The sequence below is a fragment of the Pavona decussata genome, unplaced genomic scaffold (genome assembly GCF_977016875.1).
Source record: "Pavona decussata unplaced genomic scaffold, jaPavDecu1.1 SCAFFOLD_64, whole genome shotgun sequence".
NCBI classification, from domain to species: Eukaryota; Metazoa; Cnidaria; class Anthozoa; order Scleractinia; family Agariciidae; genus Pavona; species Pavona decussata.
In genome coordinates, this window is record NW_028145484.1 from 4,270,001 (window position 1) to 4,292,363 (window position 22,363).

Here is a 22,363-nt window from a genome sequence, read left to right on the forward strand (position 1 = left end):
GGCTTTGTTTTGATGAAATTCTACTACGTTACTTGACACTACACCGGGAGTTGTTTAAGATAATGTTTTGACCAAGCAAAACCAAGACATCTGGGGTAAATGACTGAAGCAAAAAATACAGCAAAAGAAAAAAAAAAATGGCCGCTTATTAAATAGTTTGTATGGGTTATCTTTACTAGCTGGCAGCCAGCCGGCTACTTTGGTCAGAGTTTGAAAATGACAAAAGCAAACAAGATTGGGTATTTTTCTTTCATTTATAACCAGCTAGTTTCCTTTTGAAACCAGCTTCAGCATTAAGCTTATGATAGCCCCAGTGTACATAAACAACTGACCAAGAACATTCCAGAAAGAAAATATGAATATGTCTTGTTTGCTGCAATCAAACCAAACAGTCCCAAGGGAATCCAAATTATTACTATCGACAACAAAATAAAAGTGAATATTTAAAGACCAGCCAGATGGTTAGTTTTGCCTGAGACAATATTCGTCTAACCACAGAAAACAAAGCAAGGGAAGATCTTCATTGAATTTTAAAACAGTTCTCTCAGAGGATAATAATTCTGTTCTGGTCAGAAATGTTCAACATTGCTTTCAACTTATGATTACTGCTGATAGAATTTTATGGCAATCATAGCTACACTACATTTGTGTAACTACCAATTTCCGCGATTCAACAAGTGATATTAGTTCAGCTAAAACTCACAACAGCTGCATGGAAGACAATATATTAAATTATGCACACTCAAAATGCAAATGAGTGATTCACGACTTCTACAAAATCATAACTCAATTTTGTTGGAAAAATGCACCATTTTCCCTTCCATTTTACCATTTATTATATCTGTCGATAAATAGCTGGGTTACAAAATTGTATTTTTTGCTGCAAAAAATGATTATTTTAAGTCTATGTATTCATTAGAGCCAAAATTAGCAATTTTTGACACGAACCCAGTCAAACATGACAGCCATTAAATTTTAACATCGCCCGAATAATATTGTGTAAACAAGGACTAGCTCAATATCATGCAGAGAATCAACAGGTTTCAAAATAAAAATCCTTTATTTTCAATTCAACCTCCTACACAGGTCATCTTACCTTCTTCTTGGATAAATAAAGCTGCCATTTTTTCTCCGGTGGCAGTTCAAACATAGCCTTCTTATGCACAGCTGTGAGGTCAAGTTCTTCCTAGAAGAAGAACATTACAAAAACAAAATATTGATAATGAATCTTGACATCTACGCTACATTGGGACAAAGTGTTACGTCGAACAACAGTATACATGTAGTAGCAAAGAGAATTTTTCTATTTCAATGATCAGTCTATCATTAATTGCAAATCCTCTGATGCACACGAATATAGAAGGTTCGTGACGAATTCACAGATTTTCTAGAATTCAAGCCAGTTCACGACAATTGCTCTCACTAAAGATTTTATAGTACGGAATTTGTGAGAAAATTCCTTTTATACATTCGATTCGACTTGAAATATAAGTAATATTCGATTTCGACATGTAGACAAACGAGTATTTATTTTGTCCACTTAAGTTTTGCGACGCTAGTTTGAATTGATCAATGACCAATGCTCACGATCGATAAATCTATTTGAACGACAATGGTCAAGATTTAATCGCTTCGACCAACGATGACTGTAAAGACAAATTTATTGACAGTCGGAGTCGCAAAACAGCCAGAAAAGAAATAAATTGAAGTATAGGCATAAATTTATTAACACAATGAGTTGTACATCTGAGATTAAAGTTAGGGAAATTTGACTCCGAAATAAATGTGTATTAACAAGAAAAATCGCCCTTGCCAGACACGACGACGAAGCGATCAGAAAATTTTGATTTGTGAATCGTATAAATTGTAACTTGTACAGAATCATCAATTGGGGAAGTATATAACTTATGAGATACTGAAACGAAATGAAAGACAGGAATTTTACAATTCACAGATGAAGTAGCTTATAAAGGCCCATTGGGAATACATCAATGGAACCTTTTGAGTATATGAGTCCAAAGCTCCCTTATGTGAGATTTAACTTTTCCAATAAGAAGAATTACTGTCCTTTCCCAGTAGAGAAAACTGGTGATATGTTCAACTCCTGGCACGTGTTTAAATTATAAACAACAAATTCATTCTTGAACCGACACCGCCTCCCTCCATTCTGATGTCAAAGAACAGTATTGCACCATTAAAGTTGTGAAACTGATCGAGGTTTAAACTCGAGCCGCGCAAACTAAACATGAAAGTTTGTTGGTCCTTCACTTACCACAATCTCTGCAAATTTAGCATTGAGTTCGCTTTCCTCTGGCATTGGTTGAGAGAAGTCCTGAAGGAATTGCATTCCCCGCGAATGGTCAATGCCATAGCGAATTTCAGGGTGATTGGAGCGAGAGCCAAAACAACCAACGCCACGTTGCTTTCGAGGCATTTTATGAAGCCAGTGCTATCTTTCTTCGTGAAACATGGGTTTAAGCTGACAATCAAGCCCTTCGGGAAAGAAGTAACGGCGCTAAAAGGGAAACAATTTTGGAAAAATCGTCAGTAACTTCGCTGAATGACCAACCAAAACAGCATATTCACGCTACTACTCTGAAGGGGCACAAAATATGACTGTCTAGAGAGGGGTGGGGTAGACAACAACTCGAAAGTCGAATACTAAGTATTTCCTTGTTCGTAGACTTCAAATAAAAGGCGCAGTTTCTCCTTTCATAAGACTAGTAATTCGCTGAAAGTACTCAAAGTTACAGTTGTGGGACCAAAAAATGTTATCGTAGTTTATCCTGTCTCCTCCCTAGAGAGGAAAGAAATGTCCATTGTTCTGATTGGTTCTCATTTTTACTAAACCTTTTAAATTATTACCATGATTACCGCTTCGCCTCGCAGGGAAACGTGATTAAAAATGAGTTAATGAAGACTGTCATGAAAGAAGGTCTGATTGCATCATGCAGGTTAATTTCATGGAAAGGAAGTAGCTAAAATGCAAATTTTTGCCCCACTTCCGTTTTGAACAAAACTACTGCTCGGCGGCGGATGTCTTGAGCAAATCGAAAGAACGGCCGAGTTCCGGAGAAAAGGGCGGATCAAAATTTTTGAAAAGTTTCCCAGCCTTGTGACGTAAACTGAGGGCAAATGCCAAAAAATTAAATCCAAAACATAGCGAATTCCCTTTCGGAAAGGAAAACTGCCTATGTAAAAATTGAGTCAAAATGGTTGGAGCGCTGATTTTCTTCCATTTCCAGTCTACAATCTAGAACTCAGAACGCGAAAGTGTTTTGATTTAAAACTGGCGTTGTTGAAAACAGGCCTGACTCGGCAGATTGACTTACTGAACCGGTAAAGTGTTGTTGTTGCAAGTTGTTATAATTCTTCTCGGGTTCATGTGGTCGAGACTGGCCACACACGTGCAGAAAAAAAAATGTTTTAGTCCGTACAACTGTACGGACAATTGTTCACTCGTAATTCAGTGCGCTCAAAAATCGGTCGAGTGTCACAGTAGCGGCTGACATTGGTCATAGCTAGCTGACTGAGTTTTCTCACCTTGAACACCAAATTAAATGAACTCTTGTTTTTACAAACCGTGACAAAGGCGATTAATCCTTTCCTCCTTTTGTTGCTTTAATAACTCGAGACAGGAAATGAAAGCAGTTCAATCAAACAAACAATATGAATTAAAATTTGCCTTTTAGAGCACAAAGACATTTAAAGTACCAGGAAATGAAATGATGACAACTTGCGCATACAGACGAAACACGCAGTCACTTGATTGTGTTTGATTCGCATCAGTCCACGTTTGTGTTATATAACTGCTAAGTCAGAAACTCTGCTTTACTCTACCATCTATCTCCGGACACAGTTAAAACCGATACAGGAGCTTATGATACCAACGAAGATAGTAAGCTAGCTGGTAAAATGAGTGGGGTAGCTCTGTGATGGGCGTCCCTGCCTACTAGTACTCCGGTTGTATCAGCTGTTAGACAGCTTCACAGTACAGACACAGAACTGAGTTGCTTCGTTAATCTAGACGGCAGACTTAACCTAATACTTGGTGCGATTAAATTGACCTATTGGACAGACAAGAAATTAAAAGGTGAGAGGCTTTTAAAACCTCTCAATCAAACCACTTTATGGAAACATTTATCAGGCATAGAACAGATGTTAACTACTCAATCACTTGAGCGTCTTACCAGACATCAGCATCGTTAATAAGAGATTAGTGGAAGCTTCATATCTTCTGGAGGCAAAATCGGATTAGAAGTCACTTAAATTAATTCTCTCTAAATGTCTCCCAACGCGGGAATTTTTTTTTTTTCGATCTTTTCTAGTTCGAGGCGATGCTATCTCACTAAAGATACTATCGAGAGTTACCTTAGATGAGAGAACCTCCGATGAGGAAATAAAAGGTCCTTGTTATGCAAAAATCACTTTCGGGTAGTTTCGATCCTAGATATACTCACTCATTTGCAATCAAGCCGTAGCTTTAGGCGCGTAAAAATAGGGAGGGAGGGGGGAGGAATTCTATCGAGCGTAAACTGAGCGTGTTGATTGTTGTAAACGAGCATAGGTTTTTTGTGTCTGAGATAAAAATCCCCTTTCCCTCCCCTTCTAGGTCCTGTCATGTCGCTATACTGTATCAGAGCAGGAAACTAAGGCCCCGTTTATATAGGCTGAGAAAAGTTGTCCCGGGTAGAAGGGTCACTCGCCTACCCGAGCTACCCTGGGCGAGCCAACTTTTCCCACATTTCCTTACAAAACTTGGTGAACCGTTTACTTGAGAAACAAAAATTAAGTTGGCTCGGCTGGAAGGGTGACCCGCCTAACTGTCCCCCTTTTTCGATGGTAGGGTAACCCTCCTAGCCGGGCCAACTTTTCTCCATATAAACGCTTTGGTTCGCCTAGTCGGGTCATTTCCGTCAAGGCGAGACAATCAGAGCATGCGTGAGCGCTGTTGGCTCGGGCAAAGGGGTCAACTTTTTTCTCATATAAACGCTCGCTGAAGTTGACCCAGCTGGGAGGGTGACCCTTTTTCCCGGGACAACTTTTCTCCATATAAACGGGGCCTAAGCGATCCCTAGAGGGGTAGGGTGGTTAGGACGATGGTTTCGCGCCCCAAGCAAATACCCTGTAATCACTTGTTTAATGAATTAAACAAGGGCCTGTTTCTCGAAAGTTTCAAAAATGAACTTAAAAGACCTAAAAAGCTTTTTAAACTCCGTTTGTTATCGATTGGTTGTAATTTTTAGTGATACTTGCCCATCGTTATGTTTTGAACCAGTCTCATTCCCAAGCCTTCACTGGCTTATCGAGCGTCTTCCACTATCGACATTCGATTGCGCGCCAAGGACAACTGAGAATGAGGCTCGAAGGAGGCTATTCAGAAATCCGCCCAGGGTCCTTCCTTTGGTGATTGAGAAGACCTGGGGACGAGGGTGAGAAAAGTATGAGGAACATTAAAAGTCCTCATTTATATGTCTATTTTACAAGACACAACTGACTAGCAATCGTGTTTGACTTTCATTAACTTGACGTGACAATTTCGACATCAGTTTGTTATTTAACCTGTTAACTGTCACTTAGTTTCATGTTCACCTGCAAACTGACAACACACTTGGTGACATATTTTGCTAAAAAAAAGAAACGTAGAAACCGCTTTTCCTTGTCTTGCTATCATCAATACTGCTCATCTGTTGAAATAACTGGCAGAAATACTGTTATTGTTCGCTTCCCCTGTGTTCTATCTGAAATCATTTCTTCACCTCCAAAACAAATGAAACCATTCCTATTGCATTTTGTTTTGTCCGCTACTCTATGCGCTCTTCTCGATAATTTATTTTCCATTTTGTTTTCAACCGAGACGTCTTGTTTCGCAGCCGGCAATATCTGATTACCATCCAAAGAAAGCGAGGTATCTTTTAATTCCGTAATTGTTTTTTGTTTTTGAGACCTATCATGGGCTCTGTGTTTTGCTAACGGTGGTAAAATTTTACCCTTTCTTGGCTTCAAACTAATTGGAGGTTTGTCCATGCCATGGTTTTGAGGATTTTTCAACAGAAATGTTGTTTCCCCTTCGATGCGAAGGTCTTTAAAGTTGCTTGCAGACCCAAGAGCGAGCTTGCTTCTTTGTAATATACTCTGTCTTATTATAGACGACACATCCGGCTGACCAACTCTACTCCTGAAAAACTCTCCTTCATTTTGGCCAGAGCTGATTCTCTTCTCTTGTAGCGTTATTTTTGCGGGATCCCGTTGCGTTAGGCTCTTTACTCCATCATCTTTGTTCAAACGAAACAGAAATCCTCCTGGACTTGCAAAAGATAAACTTCTCTGAAGCTCAAGATTTTCGACAAAACTGGCCTTGGTATTCTTAATCGCATTCCGAATCTTCCGGTGATGAAGCCTCGTGCTAATTCCGTTGATACAAGTATTGCTGTTTTTCGACGAGTTAAACATTGGATACATGCGGATGTGATGAGCGGTAAATGTTTCTCTCGTCGTATCACTGAAGTGCGACAATTTGTCGTCTTTCATTGCTAAGTTACTTATGGCTTTAAAGCCGCCAAATCCGTGCCGTTTCGTTGTTTTTTTGATTTGCCTAGACCACCCGAAGCCAAAGAAACCACAAATCGAAACAAAAGCTTGACCGTAAGCTTAGAAACCACTGTTGCAGATACCACAAACGCCAGTCAAAAACAGATGTTACAACTTTTAAAACAATCGACAGTCGAAGACAAATGTCGTCCCTTTTGTGATTGGTGAAAAATGAACATTATTGACAAAAGAAGGAATTACAAGATGACGTTATCAGCAAAGGCAATAAACGCTTATTCTGTTTAAATGACATGTAATCACTGAGGGATATTAAAGCAGGTTACATTTCTCTTATATCATCATGGTACAAGAGTTTCTTAACAGATAATTAACACTGAGTCACGACTTTGTGTCCATTGTTAAAAATGAATCATTCTGGCCAGTTTTAATTCAGTGCTCTGTTTTTGCCGTTTAGAAGGTCATTTTAGCCTTAATTCTTTCCTTTTGTATACTCAGACGGTTTTTCTGATAAGCCCGAAGCGATAAAGGCCAAGTCAGCCAAATATTAAACAAGAGTTCTTCTTATGTTACTTATATGACTTCTGACGCCAACCCACAATTAAGCTCGTCTTTCGCCGGTTTTCATAGCTATTATGAGTTAAAAATAGGACAACATTTGGAAGTTAATTGCAATTTACAGACTGTGCTGTATTTCCCTTACTAAGATAGCAACCAACATTGGGCTTGTATTGACGCGAAGACGCACAACTGACAAATTAACCGTGATAGTGTATTTCACAGTGAACAACGCTGTAAAGATGAATTTCAACACACGTTTCGACAAACTGCGTCTCGAGGATGTGATGTGTGATGTAACTGTTTGTTTCGTGGATACTTGGTGTAGTGGCCATCACGGTCTAAATTATCAAACGGGAAGACAGGCCGGGTTTTATTCCCAGCTTGGCGTAATAGGCCACAGATTTATATTCAGGAGGGCTATTACTGTTATCGGAAAGAAGTTTGCATCTGAGATTGGGGAGGGAGAGGGGAGGGGGGGGGATTATTTTCGGAGGACTTATTAGAATTTTACAATGCCACTACTGCTACCAGGGTCACTGACCAAACAGATTACAGGACAAAAAAAGTGAATGTCAACCGGAGCCGATTGAGCCAATCACGAGTGGTAGGAAAACAGCAATTGAAACCCCGGTTTTGAATTATTCACTATTCGTATCCTGCAATCTGACTGGTCAGTTTTGTCTAAGAGAACCCGGTAACAGCAGCCGCATTGTAAGGTAATTCCCTGTGCGCGCAATTGCAGAAACATTTTTCGGGAAAATGTTCACTTATATAAAACTGAATGCCGTTTCCGCAATTGTTTATCCATTTGTAATCCAGTGATCTACAAGAGAGCACCCCACCAGTACCAAATTTGTCATTTTTCGTTTAAAATTATAATATTAATTAATGATGATGGTGGTGATTAAGACAATATATTTCCCTGTGAGTGAAATCAGTCTTGTTTTCTTTTTTATATTAATTTTGCTTTTATATTATAATTTACATTCTTAACTACAAGATCCGGTGAGTTTATTTTCAGTGTAATAAACTTGAAAATGACTGAAAATTTGGTTTAAAATTCATTGTCAAAGTTGCCAAAGGTCGACTCAAGCTTTATACTGATATAAAAACTGATTTTATACTGTTTTATCGAAAGAGGTCGCGAGTGGATTTTACAGGCTCATTTGGCGATTTCCGTCGTAGAACGAAAAACAAACAGGTGGGAAAATCATATTGGAAGAACTTTTAGAAAGTCCTAAAAGGTTAAATTTATTAGGATTCGAAAACTTCATTAAAAAGATGTTACTTGGTTGTATTACACGTCACTTTTGTTGTCTCAGCTTTATGTGATCGCCTCGCGTTTTCATGCATTATTCAGTATTACTGTGATTATTTATCACAGCTGAGTAGAGGTTGAAGTGTATCCCTAACTTTATTCATTAAGGATTTAACCTTAGTTAACATCAAACAGTCATCTGGCCAATGATTCTATGGCCTCTTTGCCGTAAAAATTCTGCGTTGATGCACTTGCCGTTACACTTAGAGGTAAGTAATATCTTGTCTCATTAGTATCTTTGTCGTTCTTGACTATAGACAGGTGTATAACGTTATTACTGCAGTTTCGTAGATCACATGTAATTACCTATGATTTCATCAAAACGGAACGTTGTAGGTCTCATAAGCCTGGTGTTTCTTCACTCTTTCACACCCAATAGTAACCCCGATCAAAACAAGTAAAGATGACACTCACACACTGATTTATGTGGCAAAAATTCGCGAAACAAACAGCACCCAATGAACGTTCCGCTCAAAAGCTTTTTTTCCTGAATGAGCGAGGTAGTTGCAGTTTATTGTTTCCTCCGCTCATTCAAAGGTCGGAACCGTGGATTCTACATGGTATCAACAACGAGTTGATTCTGTGAGAGGAAGAGTTAAACACTCATGTATTTCTTCATACTCAGTATATGACTCAAATAATCGGCGTAAACTGAACGATCAGACAACACTCGGTCCCAGGGATTCTCCCTTCTTGAAAAGGCCGTGAATGGAGGTTAGGAATGGGGAGGAGATTAGTTTAAATACCTTTTTCTTGGCTTTGTCGCATAAACGTTGCCTTAGCGTAAACAAAAACACCAAGAGCCCGCCAGATACCTCAATTTCGAAAATAGCAAAGAATCCTACTCCTACACGATCCCTGACAAACATTAGTCAGTAAAAATAATAAAATTATAGTTTAAAGTAGATAGGGAGATATTCTTGAGATATATTTGGCTTAACTTACTGGTTTATACGATCCTTTTAAGGAATACACTGTGAACTAACAAGGCTGGAATCATTCAAAAGATGAAGTGTTTTTTTCTGCACATGTTACGAGGGCGTAGATGTCTTATAGTTAGTGCGACTGTGATGGCATTGATCAATCTAATGTTCTTGTGGAAAGTAAATCACTGGAGTGAAGGAGAACTGGAATTAAATGCATCGGAACTAAGTTACACAAGTAAGCGAAGATCTTTGAATCATACTCTCCCAGCGAAGCCTTGGCTTTCGAAAGCGACTAGAAAAATTGATCATCTTTCAAGTCTTCAAACAAGAAAGGCGACAGTTCCACCAAAAAGGGAGGAGAAGGAGGTAAGCCAAAATAAAAGAACCCCCCATTTTATTACACAACTTTGTTAAAAGTTAGAATTACATGCATTACCGTCTTATTTCTATAACGATCTTACAAAGTAAAAAGGTGCATTCTGATTAACTTGGATTAATCAGTCAGCGACGTTCCAACATGACACCTGTAAACATTTGCGTACTAGTTAGCCAGTAGAGTCTGAGGTTTTTCCTTTACTTAGAAGCAGACGTTAATTTAAATCATGGCAATTCTTTCCTGACTCAAAATATTAAGATGTTTTTTTTTCTCGTGAAGGAAAAGATGCCAATAGCACAGGTAGACCATGATCATGAGCACAGGCAGCCATCACAGGCCACCCTTCAGGACTACATCGAAGTAAGCAAACAATAAGTTCTATGGATTCTGTGTCTGTTGCATGTCAATTCTTGTACCCAGGATCACGGATCCGGTGAAATCAAGTGGTAATAAACGCAGTGATGCGAATATGTTTTATCAGGAGCTCATGGGCGTCTGGTGTTACATAATTTTGCGGCATTTGCTACAAACAAACTACGATTGATGAATTGATAAATTGCCCATTTTAGAGAAGTTCTCATGCATTGAGCATGATCATCATAAAACCAAAGCCAAAGTAATGACTCTAACCAATCACAACGAGCATGAACAATACTTGTGAACCAATCAGATCTCGAAGTAACTACATGTCCCCGTCGCCAAGCTCGGGAAAACGCGTGCGAACAAGTCACGATTGGTTTTCTAGAGAAAGTGGCTTGAGTTTTGCCAACCAATCAATAGTTAGCTGGAGCCGTCAAATTTTACATGTACATGCAGTAATCAGAGTGTCAAATTGTAATTTTAGCTTTTTAAAATCATTGTAAGTTTACTGTTACTAATTGTAATTTTAGCTTTTTAGCCTTTTTATTCCGTTTTTAATCTTGTCATGCGCATTTGAACATTTCATGAAATTTGCGCATTAGAAATGTTATTATTAGTAGTACTTTCGACAAAAGATTAATACCGTAAAAAATTCAAATATAAGCTCCTCCTAAGATATGCCCGCTCAAAAATAAATTCCCAAAACAGAGACGCAAACCTCTTTCCAATTATAATATATAAGCCCTAGCCCTTGAATAATAAGACATGCCCCTATGCAATCTAACAGTATGACTTTCTACATCTCTTCATCAGCTGAAGAACGTAAAAATCATCAACAGGTTTGACAGTGACCTTGCTGTACCTGGAAAAGCCTTCGAATCCGAGATGGAAGCTGTTGGATTCTGCGAGCTTGCTGAAAAGAAGTGCAAAGCAATCTACAAACCTACAGAGACTTTAAATTCATTTGTTACTTTGTTGGAACCAGCTTTTCTTCTTTCTTGGGGTGAAATGTCCACCTTATATGTCAAGCCTGGTTTCATGGCTAATCTTGGTAAGTAGGACATTTTTCTCCTTAGTCTGAATATTCTCACTAAAATCCCTTTCACTCAATTTATAAAATTGATTTTTTTTTGTTATTGGAAAAGGTTACAGGTGTGTCTGTAGAAGAAATCATGGAAAAAAAGATTGTAAAGATTGGATTGCAAAGATTGTAGTGAGATATAGAAAAAAAACCCGATATTTTAGTCTGCACATACTGTGGAAAATCTTTGTGTGTCAACGTGCGTATTCGCGTGGGTTGTGCAGGGGAGTGGGGGGCTTAATAGAAACAGCTTGAAAAACCTAATCCTACTTGCAGGTCTCGAACTTATATTCGCGTGAGTTGTGGGGGTGAGGGGGGGGGGGGGGGGGAGGATTATTTTAGCGTCAAAGTTTGGATCAAACCAAAAACTGCACAAATATGCATTGGATTATCCCTTCTTCAAGTAACGTTATCCCAAGCACCACTTTGAGAAGTTGTGATTGTACAGAACTTAATTATTTTTTCTTTGTGTGTTTTTTGTGTACTTTTAGAATTCTCTGTCACCGGAGTTAAATGTGGAGGGTTACAAACCAAAAAACAGTCCCGCAAGTCCCACAAGTCGGCAAGAGAAGTGGGGTGTCTCCTCCCCGACATTGATCCTTTTGAAAAAAGTTCTATGATGTATTTCTTGACCAAGGCCCCGATGACTTGTGAGCGCGAAGCAACGCTCTTCACCAAATTTCATGATGGCTCCCTCGAGGTCATTATAAATCACGATAGAGGTGCTCCTTTAAGAGAAATTTCCTTTCAAACGATACACCCAAATGCCGACGGATCCGACGACGGATTTTCGCTGGGAGAGCCTAAGCCTCTCAAGTATAAAGGAAGAGTCAAGAAAATAAATCACGACTTCATCCAAGTCAACGCTGTGTTCTTTAATGGAATGACACAAACAGATTTTCACGCGCAGGTTATTCCTAAAACGGAAGTATTACAGCGATCTCCTCTACAAAAAGCTGGTTTACCATTGAATATTGTTATCTTAGGATTTGATCAAACATCGTACCCAACCTTTCAGCGTCTTCTAGCGAGCCCCTACAAGTTTCTTCGTGACGAACTGCAGGCGTTTATGTTCAAGGGATTTTCTCTTGTTGGCGAGGCGACCACTCCCCAGCTCACAGCACTCCTGACGGGGAGGACTATAGAGGAGAATTCTGAACTCCACGAAGCGCGGAGAGGATTCAAGGGCGCGGGGATGGTGGATGAGTGGCCATTTATTTTTGAGACGTTAAAGGAGTATGGTTATGCCACCATGTTTAGCGAAGATGCACCACCCATAGGTAACGCAATAGAAATTTCTTTTATTTGCCTGAGTTTTAAATGTTTCTTTTTTGAAGAGCTATATATATAGGTGCGGTATTCTATCTTATAAACGCTCAAACTAGATTCAAAAGTCACATTCCCCATTGTCCTTCATATCATTTTCCACTTTAATACAAATATCAAGCGTCATTATTACCATTGTGGGATTGATTATTAGCGATTTCTCCGAATACAAAGTGTGGCGTGGTACACAGGACTATATATATATTTATCGTGACTTTTTGTATCAAGATTTTCACTTGGCTTCATTCAATTCTTTTTTCTCCTTTTTCAGGTACTTTTAACATGAGACTAACTGGTTTTAGCGAGCCACCTTGCGATCATTACGCGCGTCCATTTTGGTCAGCTGTACCGCACAAACTGAATGGCGGACAACTTCATGAAAACTGCATTAATGCGCAACCCCAACACAAACTACAACTTGAATACCTGAAAAGCTTTTTGAGAGCATACCCGGTCACTCCTAAATTTGGCTTTACGTTTCTGAGCAGTCTTCTCCACAAGGAAAACGTGATGCCACTCAGCGCTGCTGCTGAAGACGTCTATGAGTTTTTGAAGTCAATCCGGGACTCAGGGTTCTTAAAGGACACCATGCTTGTTGTCATGGGAGACCACGGAGCACGCACTGGGGAGTTCCGATCCACAACGCAGGGGAAACTGGAGGAGAGGTTACCGATGTTGTCTATCGTCCTCCCAGCTAGTTTCCGCTTGAAATACCCAGAGCTGGTAAACAACCTTAAACTTAACACAGAAGTTATCATGACTCCGTTAGATTTACACGCAACTTTTATGCATATCTTAAAGTATCCTTCAGACCCTTCCCATTCAGACCTTACGCGCGGTTTAAGCCTGTTTTCAAAAATTCCTCGAAGCAGGACATGTCAAGACGCTAAAATCCCCGAATACCTTTGTCCGTGCATTCAATGGTTGCCTCTGAACGTCACGCACGCGCATGTCCGTATTGGTGTTTTGCGTGTCGCTGACCACATTAACAGCCTACTCTCACAAGACGCAAAAGTAAGTCGTCTTTGCAAGCGTCTCACGGTAGACGCTATTCTAGCTGCTTGGCAGGAAACACCCAGGGACGAATTATATACATTCAAAGGGATTAAAAATGGCATTGGATTAGGTTTTGGAGAGCCAGAATTTGAAAACTTACCAAGTTCCAGTGAGTGTAGCTATCAAGTAAGGTTTCGCACAAGACCAGGTTTTGGAATCTTCGAGGCATCCGTTAAACTTATCGAGGGTCGTTTTGTGGTGAATGAACATATCAGCCGCATAAACCGGTATGGATCTCAACCAGACTGCATAAAAAGTACGCATCCTTATCTGAGAGAGTTTTGTTACTGCGGGAATGATCACTAGTAAATCATCATCATCATCATCATCATCATCATCATCATCATCATCATCATCATCATCATCATCATTATAGATTAGATGACCCAGTAAGGTGGGGTTCCACCCAAGACTTATCTTGGCCGACACGTTGTTATTATTAGAAGTATGACAGTTTTCTTAATGATTTTGGTACTAATGAAACTAATTTCATTAAGCCTTGTACTCCAGAACCTTTTCCAGAGCAGTTAGTCTGTATGAGGTGAATGTCGCTCTTGAAATGTGATGTTATCCTTTTAACCTGCTAAATAAATGGTGGATGAGTTTTTTCAGTCAGTGACACAGGCGTACTCGGAAAAAGAAAATCAAAGTTCCCCCAACAGGAGTCGAACCTATGACCGAACTATAGGAGAGTATAGGTCATTACAGTAGTCAGTTCATGTGACCAACATCCTGCAAAGTGCTAGGATTTGAATGTCGATGAGTGGATATGCCCAGTAAAAGAAATTTGATGTTTTGTTTTATCAGCCTGGTGTAATGTAGATGTATTTTTTTCAGTTAGCGACCCAAGGGCACCCAAGCAAAATACTTACAGTATGTTATGTATGTATGTATGTCTCCTGCGTTCTCAGATCGGTGTTTTGCAACATTTTAACACTAAAAGAACAATAAAAGACAATTTGGTACTTTGATCTCGGGACTATCAATCTGACCCCGGTTGTTTAAAGAGCCAATACTGACTTTATCGCTATCTAAATGATAAGCAGCACTCCAACTGATATTTAATCCGTTAAATAGAGACTTATTAGCTGTGAAAGTTATCCACTCTTTGAACAACCGAGGCCTAATAGTTTCCCTTGGAAAATTGATGTTCTGAAATTCAGCAGACATGTTCTCTGAGTTAATATAATTTCTTTCAAGGACATCTAGTTGTCCTAGTTTCCGTGAGCGACAATCAGCCAAAAGCTCCTGCCCTTGACAGACCTTAATGTCGTTTACATGGTGAGTGGCAGAAGTGAAATTGACGTACAGATCAGACACTCAGTCACAGAAAGCCCAAATACTTTCATTGGTTCGAAGGAAAACAGAAAATCACTGCACCTTTTTGAATAATTAAACAAATCCTTTATCTCAGTAGAGAGAACACAAAAATAAATAGTGAGAGTATATATATATATATGTCTTATCCTGATCCGAAAGTCATCACAACTTGCTAACAATTGCATTGCCTCCTTTGGCCGGCCACGACAACTTCTCTCCTTCTAGCCGGCTCTCTCTCTCGCGCTAAACATGTTGTGTCTCGCCCAAGGTAGAATGCCCGGTGTCCTGCACCGCACCGAAAATTGTTTTTGATTTTGTTTTTCACCGAGAGGCTTGCTCACATGGTTTATATGACCTTTGATTTCAAAGCTTGATGTCACTCGGATTCCACAGTGGCTCGGCTTGAGGGATTGACTCTGCAACGCTTAGGAATATACTAAAGAAAAATCGGAATATGTTTCTTAATTTATTTTTTAAAACAGATAGCATTTATGGATTTTGTCCCCTAAAATTTAATTGACCTCGGTATACGTAATCTGCGTTTTGGTTAGTTTTTGTCACTAACAACTTTTTGCCACACACATGCCTTCCTATCATCAAAAATCCACGCCATTCCTTGTTTTTTTTTTTTTTACTTTATTTATTAAGTTGTTATTATTACAATTTTTACGGTATCATTTGTGGTCCACTTTGGGGATCATTTGCGGTTCAATTCTGTGATCATGACCTTTCAGGGATCATTTGCGGCACGGTACATTCCGCCACAAAAATTGGAAAGAAAAAAGTTAATTTCCATTTTCGCCGATAGTCGACGGTGCAGAAGCGAATAGTAGCGCAAAACTAAGGGTAATAAAGATTGAAATACTGCACAACGTAGTTAATTAATGAGGATTTAAAGATTATAACATCGACACTGTTAAGAGAGTTTCAACCGACGTTTCGGCTATGCTGCCTTCTTCAGGGTACAAAACTATACCGTTAAAAAGTTCGTTAGATTAGCTCACATGCCCGAATTCGTAATAGCGCGCGTGCGCGCAACGCACGTGGCAGTGCATGCCAGCGCGCGAGCCGAGCAAGTGAAAAACGAGAAATTCGAGTAAAACTAAAGTCCTGATCAAATTTAGGCCACTAGGACTAACAAAAAAGTTCCATATTTAAAAATCAACCGCACCTCCTGCTTCTTGGTTGGCTAGGACTGCCTTCAAAACCGCAACCTTTAACGGTATAGTTTTGTACCCTGAAGAAGGCAGCATTGTCGAAACATCGGTTGAAACTCTCTGAAAAGCGTCGATTTTATAATCTTTAAATCCTCATAGCGCAAAACTAAGCACCGCCTAGCAAAAACTCGATGGACTCACGGAAAAGATTGACGTGGGCTCGCGTGTTTCAGAGCCTGTTCCAAACTAATCCTCGGAATTATGAAGGACATTTTCGAAAACTGAATTAAGCTATTTAAAAGTTTCTTGGAATGCGAAGAAAAATCCCGAGTAAATGCTGCATTTTTCCGGGATTTTCTTTCGCGTTTCAAGCGTAGCTTGAAAGCAGCTGTTCGCGTGACGTCAGCATGGTAGAAGAATATTATGGGATGCGGTGCCGTAAACTAATATGAATACAAACAACACGTTTCAGAGTGGACAATGAGTCATGAATCGCGGTGGAAAAAACAACGGGATCTATGCGGCCGAAACGATCTTAAAGCGCAGGGTTCGAGAGGTAGGTTCAGAGAGCAATTTGTACTGTATTACTGTGGAAAAATCCTTCTTGATGTAGTGATTTACGGCGCTTTGTTTTGCAGGGAAAGGTTGAGTACTTCATCAAATGGAAAGGTTATTCGCAGAAGTAAGCTTCGTGAATATTTCACGTGCATAATTATTTACCACTGAATATTTCTGAATTTTGGTGTATTTATCGTCGATTTTACTGTTCAAATCCAATTAGATACAACACTTGGGAACCAGAAGAAAATGTTCTTGATCCAAGATTGTTGCGAGCATTTCGGCAGCGGCTAGCTGTGAGGTAAAGTGCAAATTTTTAAATATGCGTCGAGACAAGTTTGTTTCCATTCGCTGCGACCGAGTTCCTTTATAGTCACGGGTTTAGGATATTCGAATAGCATGAAGCTAACTTTGGGTTATCCAGGAAAATAATAAGAACTTCGATCGTTCTCTTTTGATAATCATTTTGTCGTAATAAAGGCTTACGCCTTTGTGGGAGTTTGATTTAAATAAATGGACGTCAGTTCAAAATAAAAATGAAATAGACGATCGCAGTTTGATTTTGGAGGTTCTTGTCCGGCTGTGATTAAAGATGCTGTGTTGGTACCCCTAACTTATTTCTTGTTTTCCAACTATAGCAAGAAGGGGAAATTTAAAGGAAAGAAAAGGCGAATGATTGTTTCCGAGGAGACTGTAAGTAGAGAAAAATTTGTTTGCTGTACAAAGCTTAAGCTTCCTACACGTCTTAAATGTTTTGATTCTTCGTTTGATCTGACAAGACTTTCAGCATAACTTTTTAGCAATCAAGCTCGAATACTAATCATCTTTATCATTCTAATCTTACATTTTAAACATAGTTTTCCATCGTACAAATTATACATCTATCAGAGACAAACTGTCACAGACAAGCCAGGTTTTGTTGGCCATTAACAGCTTTTAATTTGCAAAAATGTATTCTGCATAACTGCGTTCATTCACTCATTTTTTTGAAAGCTAAAATATTGATCATAATAGACATAGCAATGGCTCTTTTTATATTTTCTACAGCGAGATTATTGAAATTAAAACTTTAACATGTCAACACGGTGCCGACGAAAATGAAAGGGTTTCGAGCGTGTTTCTTCCCGTTTCAGTAAAATGCTAATTCTTGTGTTATTTTTGTTTAATTTTCATTATAATAGATATTTTAACGGGGGATACATACATTGTCCATAAGTGAAAGATAACGTTGTTACATGTAAGGCAAAATCTGCTTTATTACGGCGAAGCCTATCTATGTCAAACTCGAAATCGTGGTTAGCGATTTTTTGGCATGGGTTGAATTATTAAATAATGTAATTGATTGCAGCATCTAATGTTTTGAATTTTAATTGGTTATGAACATCTTACACGGAGCCTAAAGGCTTATTGACCCTTTTCTTTTATACTAATAAATAAAATAATAATAATTAAGTATGGGCTATTTGTTCCTATACCAAAAAAACACCTCGTTTCACCAATTACTCAGTCTGCTAACAAAAGTGTCTACTTTAGAAGAACTTAGAAAAAAGCAAGAATACTACAGAAAGTACTGCTCATTAGCTTTGATTTGAATTCGAACACTTGTGTCTTTGAAAGGACCGCTTAAAAGATTTAATTTGAATGGTCACAGTTAGGATTTTATCCACAGACTCAAAATTTAGAACTACCTTGTACGGCATAACAAGCAGCACCACAGGAAAGTACTCGGCTCAGTAGCTTTCATTTGAATGGTCACACTTTAGGATTTCAGCCACAGACTCAAATGGTGTATCCGCTCCCTTGTTCCTGTTCATCAAACGCTTTCGAAGAAAGCTTAGGAAGATTAATATTTTAAAATTACCAGAAATAAACTTATTGGGTAATCATAAATTGGCTCAAAATTCAAAATTCCTAAGGAGTGTTTTTTTTCTTGTCCTTTTCTAGCCAGCCGAAGATGTCGAGCCAGTCTTAGATATCGAACAAGTCAATGAACATGACAGTGACAGTGAAATCGATGAATCATCGCAGGAAGTTCTCGCACCACCCGTCAAACGAAAACGTCGTCGTAGAAAGCGAACGGTTCCGAAGACAGACGAAGGCATTAGCGAAGCCACTCCAACACCCGCCGACGAATCTGGAGTTGCACTGTTCACAGCAGCCGAGACAGGAAAGGAGAAAGGAGACCTAGATGAAACTACGGCGGCTGTTGAAGAGAAAGCTCAAAAGAACACGATGGAAGATGAAAGCAGCTTTGCTGTGACTTCTACGGAAGACTTTGGCTTAAAGGAAATGGCCTCTTCGTCGACTGTTCCAGAAGAAGCGAGCATTGTCAACTTGACTGGCAATACAGCCCACTGCGCCAACGCGATCAAGACTGACAAAGAAATGCCGATTGTTACTGAAACACCTGGAGCCAGCGACAAAGAAAAGCACACGAAAAAAAGCGCTGAAGATGCTCCCGTGAGTTCAACGAATAGCCCCGCCAGCGCAGCAAGGCAGGAGGCCCCGCGAGCAGCCCCCACGGAAGTGAAAAAGAGCCCGTTGATTCCACGTTATTCTCGGTTTGAATTCTTGGCCAATAGTATGATAATCACTGATGTTACAACAGAAAGAGGAACAGTGACAGTAAAGGAATGCTCGGCGTATGAAGGGTTTTATGGCCCCGAACCCGACAGACCGAGCTAGTGTGGACAGAAATTTCTTCGCCCGTATGCAAACTCGTCCAATAGTAGAGCTAATTCGCCCACAAGACTACGAAACGAGTATAAGCTGTACACGTGTATAGAGCGGTTTCCAATTGGGTGTCGTAAAACCAAAACCAAAGTAAATACTCTAGCCAATCACAACAGATGTAAACAACACAACGAGCCAATCAAAATTCGAAGTAAGTGCATGCAACTGGCCCCAAGCGCGGGAAAACGCGTGCGGCCAAAACACGATTGGTTTGGGTTTGGATTCCCATTGGTTAAGAAAGTGGCGCGAGTTTTGTTAACCAATCATAGAGCGTAGTAATGCGAAACCAAAGCAAACGCGAAATTACTTTCGACACTCAATTGAAAACCGCTCTATTCCGCTCCAAAGGGTATGTTTTCTGAGATGATTTAGTCTGAAACTGGGTTTATTTTTAAAGAAAACCACGAGAGCGGAGATCTGCGAAGGGAGTACACTACTAATTCATTTACACGAGAGAGGGGTGCTTAGAGCAGTTTTCCATTGAGTGTCCTAAAGCCCAAATCAAAGTATTTACTCTGACCAATCACGACGGCCACAAACAGCGTAATGAGCCACTCAGAATTCGAAGCAAATGCATGTAACCTGCGCAAAGCGCGGGAAAACACGTGCGGCCAAGTCACGATTGGTTTTGGTTTTGCTTCTCATTGGTTGAGAAAGGGGCGCAAGTTTTGCTCACCAATCACAGACCGCAGTAAAACAAAACCAAAGCAAACGGGAATTATTTTCGACACTTGATTGGAAACTGCTCTATTTAACGCTGGGAATGATGTCACCGTGCCAAAAATGCGCTTTGATTTAATTTTTTTGTTTCTTCAAACGAAGCGGAGAGAGAATTAACCAAGATATATCATTCTGATTAAGTGCGATTTACCATTTCAGATATGGAAAAATGATGTATTTTGGTATGAAATGCGGTTAGGAATTTGATAGCCGGGCTATGCACCACCACTAAAATATCCGAGGAATATAATACTTGGGAAGAAGTCAGCGTAATATATCGTAAAGTTCAATCGATTTGAAAGCCTTCCAGTTGTTATTTGTAGCTATTTATTCAAAATCTTAAACGCTTCTTAGTTTGTGGGCTTATGGACTAGTCATGACTCATGGGCGAGTTTGCGTGTGGGCGAAATGACTAGCATTCGACTTTTTCATAGTAGTCAGTCGCCCCTAAGGATATTCAAGCGACAAAAGGGCGAATCGCAAGGGTACGTAAAGAGAAAACTTGTCACACCTTGTTTGTTTAGAATGTTTCTGACGCAAATCTTGCCTAGTTTAGTAGCACTGAAACACAAGGACGACAAGGTCAACGTTTGAGACTTTGGCCCGAAAATATTTGTCGAGTATTAATATTCGATACTTATTTTATCAAAATCACCTTTGTCGTTTACAGAGATGTTACTTCATAAAAGAAAATCTTTTCGTATTTCTTCAAACTTAAGGCTGATTTTCGCCATGTCTTCACAAGGGGAATTTGCATAAGTCTTAAAAAACGTTTAACCTCGATGCATTCTCGATGATTATTCGTGGTCAAAATCCGATGCATTTGTAGAAAATTACTAACAATAAGGTGTTTCATGTACTGTAGTTGTTGCATTGCCAGAAACCATGTAGCAAAGTGTAATTGTCTAAATTAGAGCGGTTTTCAATCGAGTGTCGTAAAACCAAACCAAAGTAATTACTCTGGCCAATCACAACAGGTGCAAACAGCCCAATAAACCACTCAGAATTCAAAGTAAATACATGTAAGCGGCGTCAAGCGCGGGAAAACACGTCCGAGCGAGCCACGATTAGTTTTGGTTTTACATCTTATTGGTTGAGGAAGTGGCGCGAGTTTTATCAACCAATCACAGAGCGTAGTAATGCAAAACCAAAGCAAAAACGCAATTATTTTCGACACTCGATTGAAAACCGCTCTAGTTCTTAGAGTTAGTTTAACGCTAAATCGAGGTTAATTGAAAGCCTTCATAAAGCGTGGTTAAGTGGGTTCAGACTAAATGTTAGAACATGGACGAGTCACAGTCTTCAAAGGCCACATCTGAACGCAGCTTGAGAATCGTTGAAAAATCGGTTCAAAGGAGACTTGAACAATATATCATTATATACGTAAAGAAAGTTACAAACGAGCTATTTACTATTTATTGGCTTAACAGAAAGGCGTTATTTACATTGGAGGATAAAAATTCGTTGAACAGAATACAGTTTTATGAAATCTTGTTACGGTAGTTAGATAATAATGAACAAAGTTAGATGTAATTTATAATGGATTTTGCGGACAGAATGCTAGGAAGAGATATCCGTGAAAACCTGACTGTAACTAATGCTTATTAAACGAGCTCTTGAGAGCGGTTTCAACTGAGTGTCGTTTAACTAAAACTAAAGTAATTGCTCTGACCAAACGAAAGAAATTTCAAGTTAAATGGAATAGTAGAACTGAGTTCATTTTACTTTGCCAAACGATTTTGGCGATGGAATTTTTTTGTGAAAATCTTATTCCGTGAAGCGTATTTGGCACCAGAAACACTGAAGGCTTTCTGTGAAACCCTTTTAACGGCTCCCTTCTCGAAATAGCGAATATCCACTCCATGTGCTTCTTTTTCATCGAGTTCACTGACAAAGATCACAAAAGACTGTAAGTAATGAAGGAACTTGGAAAATTTATTAAAAGTGAAATTGAAATGCACTTTTCACGTTTGATAAGAGATTTTATTCTCAAGAACCCGAGAACTGTTTATTCCACGAAAACGCTTCTTTTCGCTTTATTTTCTTACCAATAATTTCCTTCTCTCACATTAGCATTGTTGCCACATTAGTACGTGTTACATTACACGCAAAAATGTTATTTTTAAATCTAAATGTCCAAAAAAGTTATATATATCATATATAAAAGCTAGTTACATACAGCAACAAAACGTTTATTTCCTCCCAGCTTAATTTGATATATAGAATATGACCATTGTGTTAATTTCCGCGAAATTTTTATTGTCGTTTAACTCTTGCTTGCCGGAAAGATCCAGGTTCCGCCAAAATAACACGTCCGGACTT

General features: G+C 39.3%; 4 protein-coding genes across 5 annotated transcripts in view; 2 read left to right on the top strand and 2 right to left on the bottom strand.

Moving 5' to 3' along the window:
• LOC146478576 (disheveled-associated activator of morphogenesis 1-like) overlaps positions 1-2,873 on the bottom strand; it is a 20,602-nt gene extending 17,729 nt beyond the window's left edge. Inside the window, exons 1-2 of the mRNA XM_085112155.1 lie at positions 2,273-2,873; positions 1,097-1,186 (exon numbers count right to left, since the gene is read on the bottom strand). Coding sequence (XP_084968281.1) covers positions 1,097-1,186; positions 2,273-2,434 — 252 coding nt within the window. The 5' untranslated portion in view covers positions 2,435-2,873. The remainder of the gene's footprint in view (positions 1-1,096; positions 1,187-2,272) is intronic.
• Positions 2,874-3,888: 1,015 nt separating this feature from the next.
• LOC146478578 (uncharacterized) lies at positions 3,889-6,664 on the bottom strand. Its single transcript, XM_085112174.1, has 2 exons — positions 5,991-6,664; positions 3,889-5,420 (listed from the first exon to the last, which is right to left on the bottom strand). Exons 1-2 carry the CDS (start codon positions 6,529-6,531, stop codon positions 5,374-5,376), a joined length of 588 nt encoding a protein of 195 aa, XP_084968300.1. The 5' UTR covers positions 6,532-6,664; the 3' UTR covers positions 3,889-5,373.
• A 1,873-nt stretch (positions 6,665-8,537) lies between these two features.
• LOC146478579 (uncharacterized) lies at positions 8,538-14,503 on the top strand. The gene is made up of 6 exons (XM_085111727.1): positions 8,538-8,637; positions 9,396-9,720; positions 10,010-10,090; positions 10,904-11,141; positions 11,663-12,451; positions 12,769-14,503. Exons 2-6 carry the CDS (start codon positions 9,436-9,438, stop codon positions 13,857-13,859), a joined length of 2,484 nt encoding a protein of 827 aa, XP_084967853.1. The 5' UTR covers positions 8,538-8,637; positions 9,396-9,435; the 3' UTR covers positions 13,860-14,503.
• Positions 14,504-16,470: 1,967 nt separating this feature from the next.
• LOC146478580 (uncharacterized) lies at positions 16,471-21,678 on the top strand. Of its 2 annotated transcripts, XR_014865139.1 has the most exons (6): positions 16,471-16,586; positions 16,669-16,712; positions 16,812-16,889; positions 17,227-17,281; positions 18,533-20,973; positions 21,019-21,678. XR_014865139.1 is itself a non-coding variant. In XM_085112175.1 (5 exons), the coding sequence occupies exons 1-5, from the start codon at positions 16,518-16,520 to the stop codon at positions 19,271-19,273; spliced, it is 987 nt and encodes a 328-aa protein (XP_084968301.1). In that variant the 5' UTR covers positions 16,471-16,517; the 3' UTR covers positions 19,274-21,678. The 2 variants fall into 2 exon arrangements, 1 of the variants encoding a protein (XP_084968301.1); XM_085112175.1 differs by having other exon boundaries at positions 18,533-21,678.
• The last annotated feature ends 685 nt before the right edge of the window (positions 21,679-22,363 follow it).

Coding starts and splice junctions, on each gene's coding strand:
- LOC146478578 (XM_085112174.1), bottom strand. CDS start 6,531: ATGAAAGACGACAAATTGTCGCACTTCAGTGATACGACGAGAGAAACA. Junction 5,421..5,990: donor TAGTTTGAAGCCAAGAAAGG/GTAAAATTTTAC, acceptor CCTCGTCCCCAG/GTCTTCTCAATCACCAAAGG.
- LOC146478579 (XM_085111727.1), top strand. CDS start 9,436: ATGAAGTGTTTTTTTCTGCACATGTTACGAGGGCGTAGATGTCTTATA. Junction 10,091..10,903: donor CCCTTCAGGACTACATCGAA/GTAAGCAAACAA, acceptor TCTCTTCATCAG/CTGAAGAACGTAAAAATCAT. Junction 11,142..11,662: donor TGGTTTCATGGCTAATCTTG/GTAAGTAGGACA, acceptor GTGTACTTTTAG/AATTCTCTGTCACCGGAGTT.
- LOC146478580 (XM_085112175.1), top strand. CDS start 16,518: ATGAATCGCGGTGGAAAAAACAACGGGATCTATGCGGCCGAAACGATC. Junction 16,587..16,668: donor TAAAGCGCAGGGTTCGAGAG/GTAGGTTCAGAG, acceptor TTTGTTTTGCAG/GGAAAGGTTGAGTACTTCAT. Junction 16,713..16,811: donor TGGAAAGGTTATTCGCAGAA/GTAAGCTTCGTG, acceptor AAATCCAATTAG/ATACAACACTTGGGAACCAG.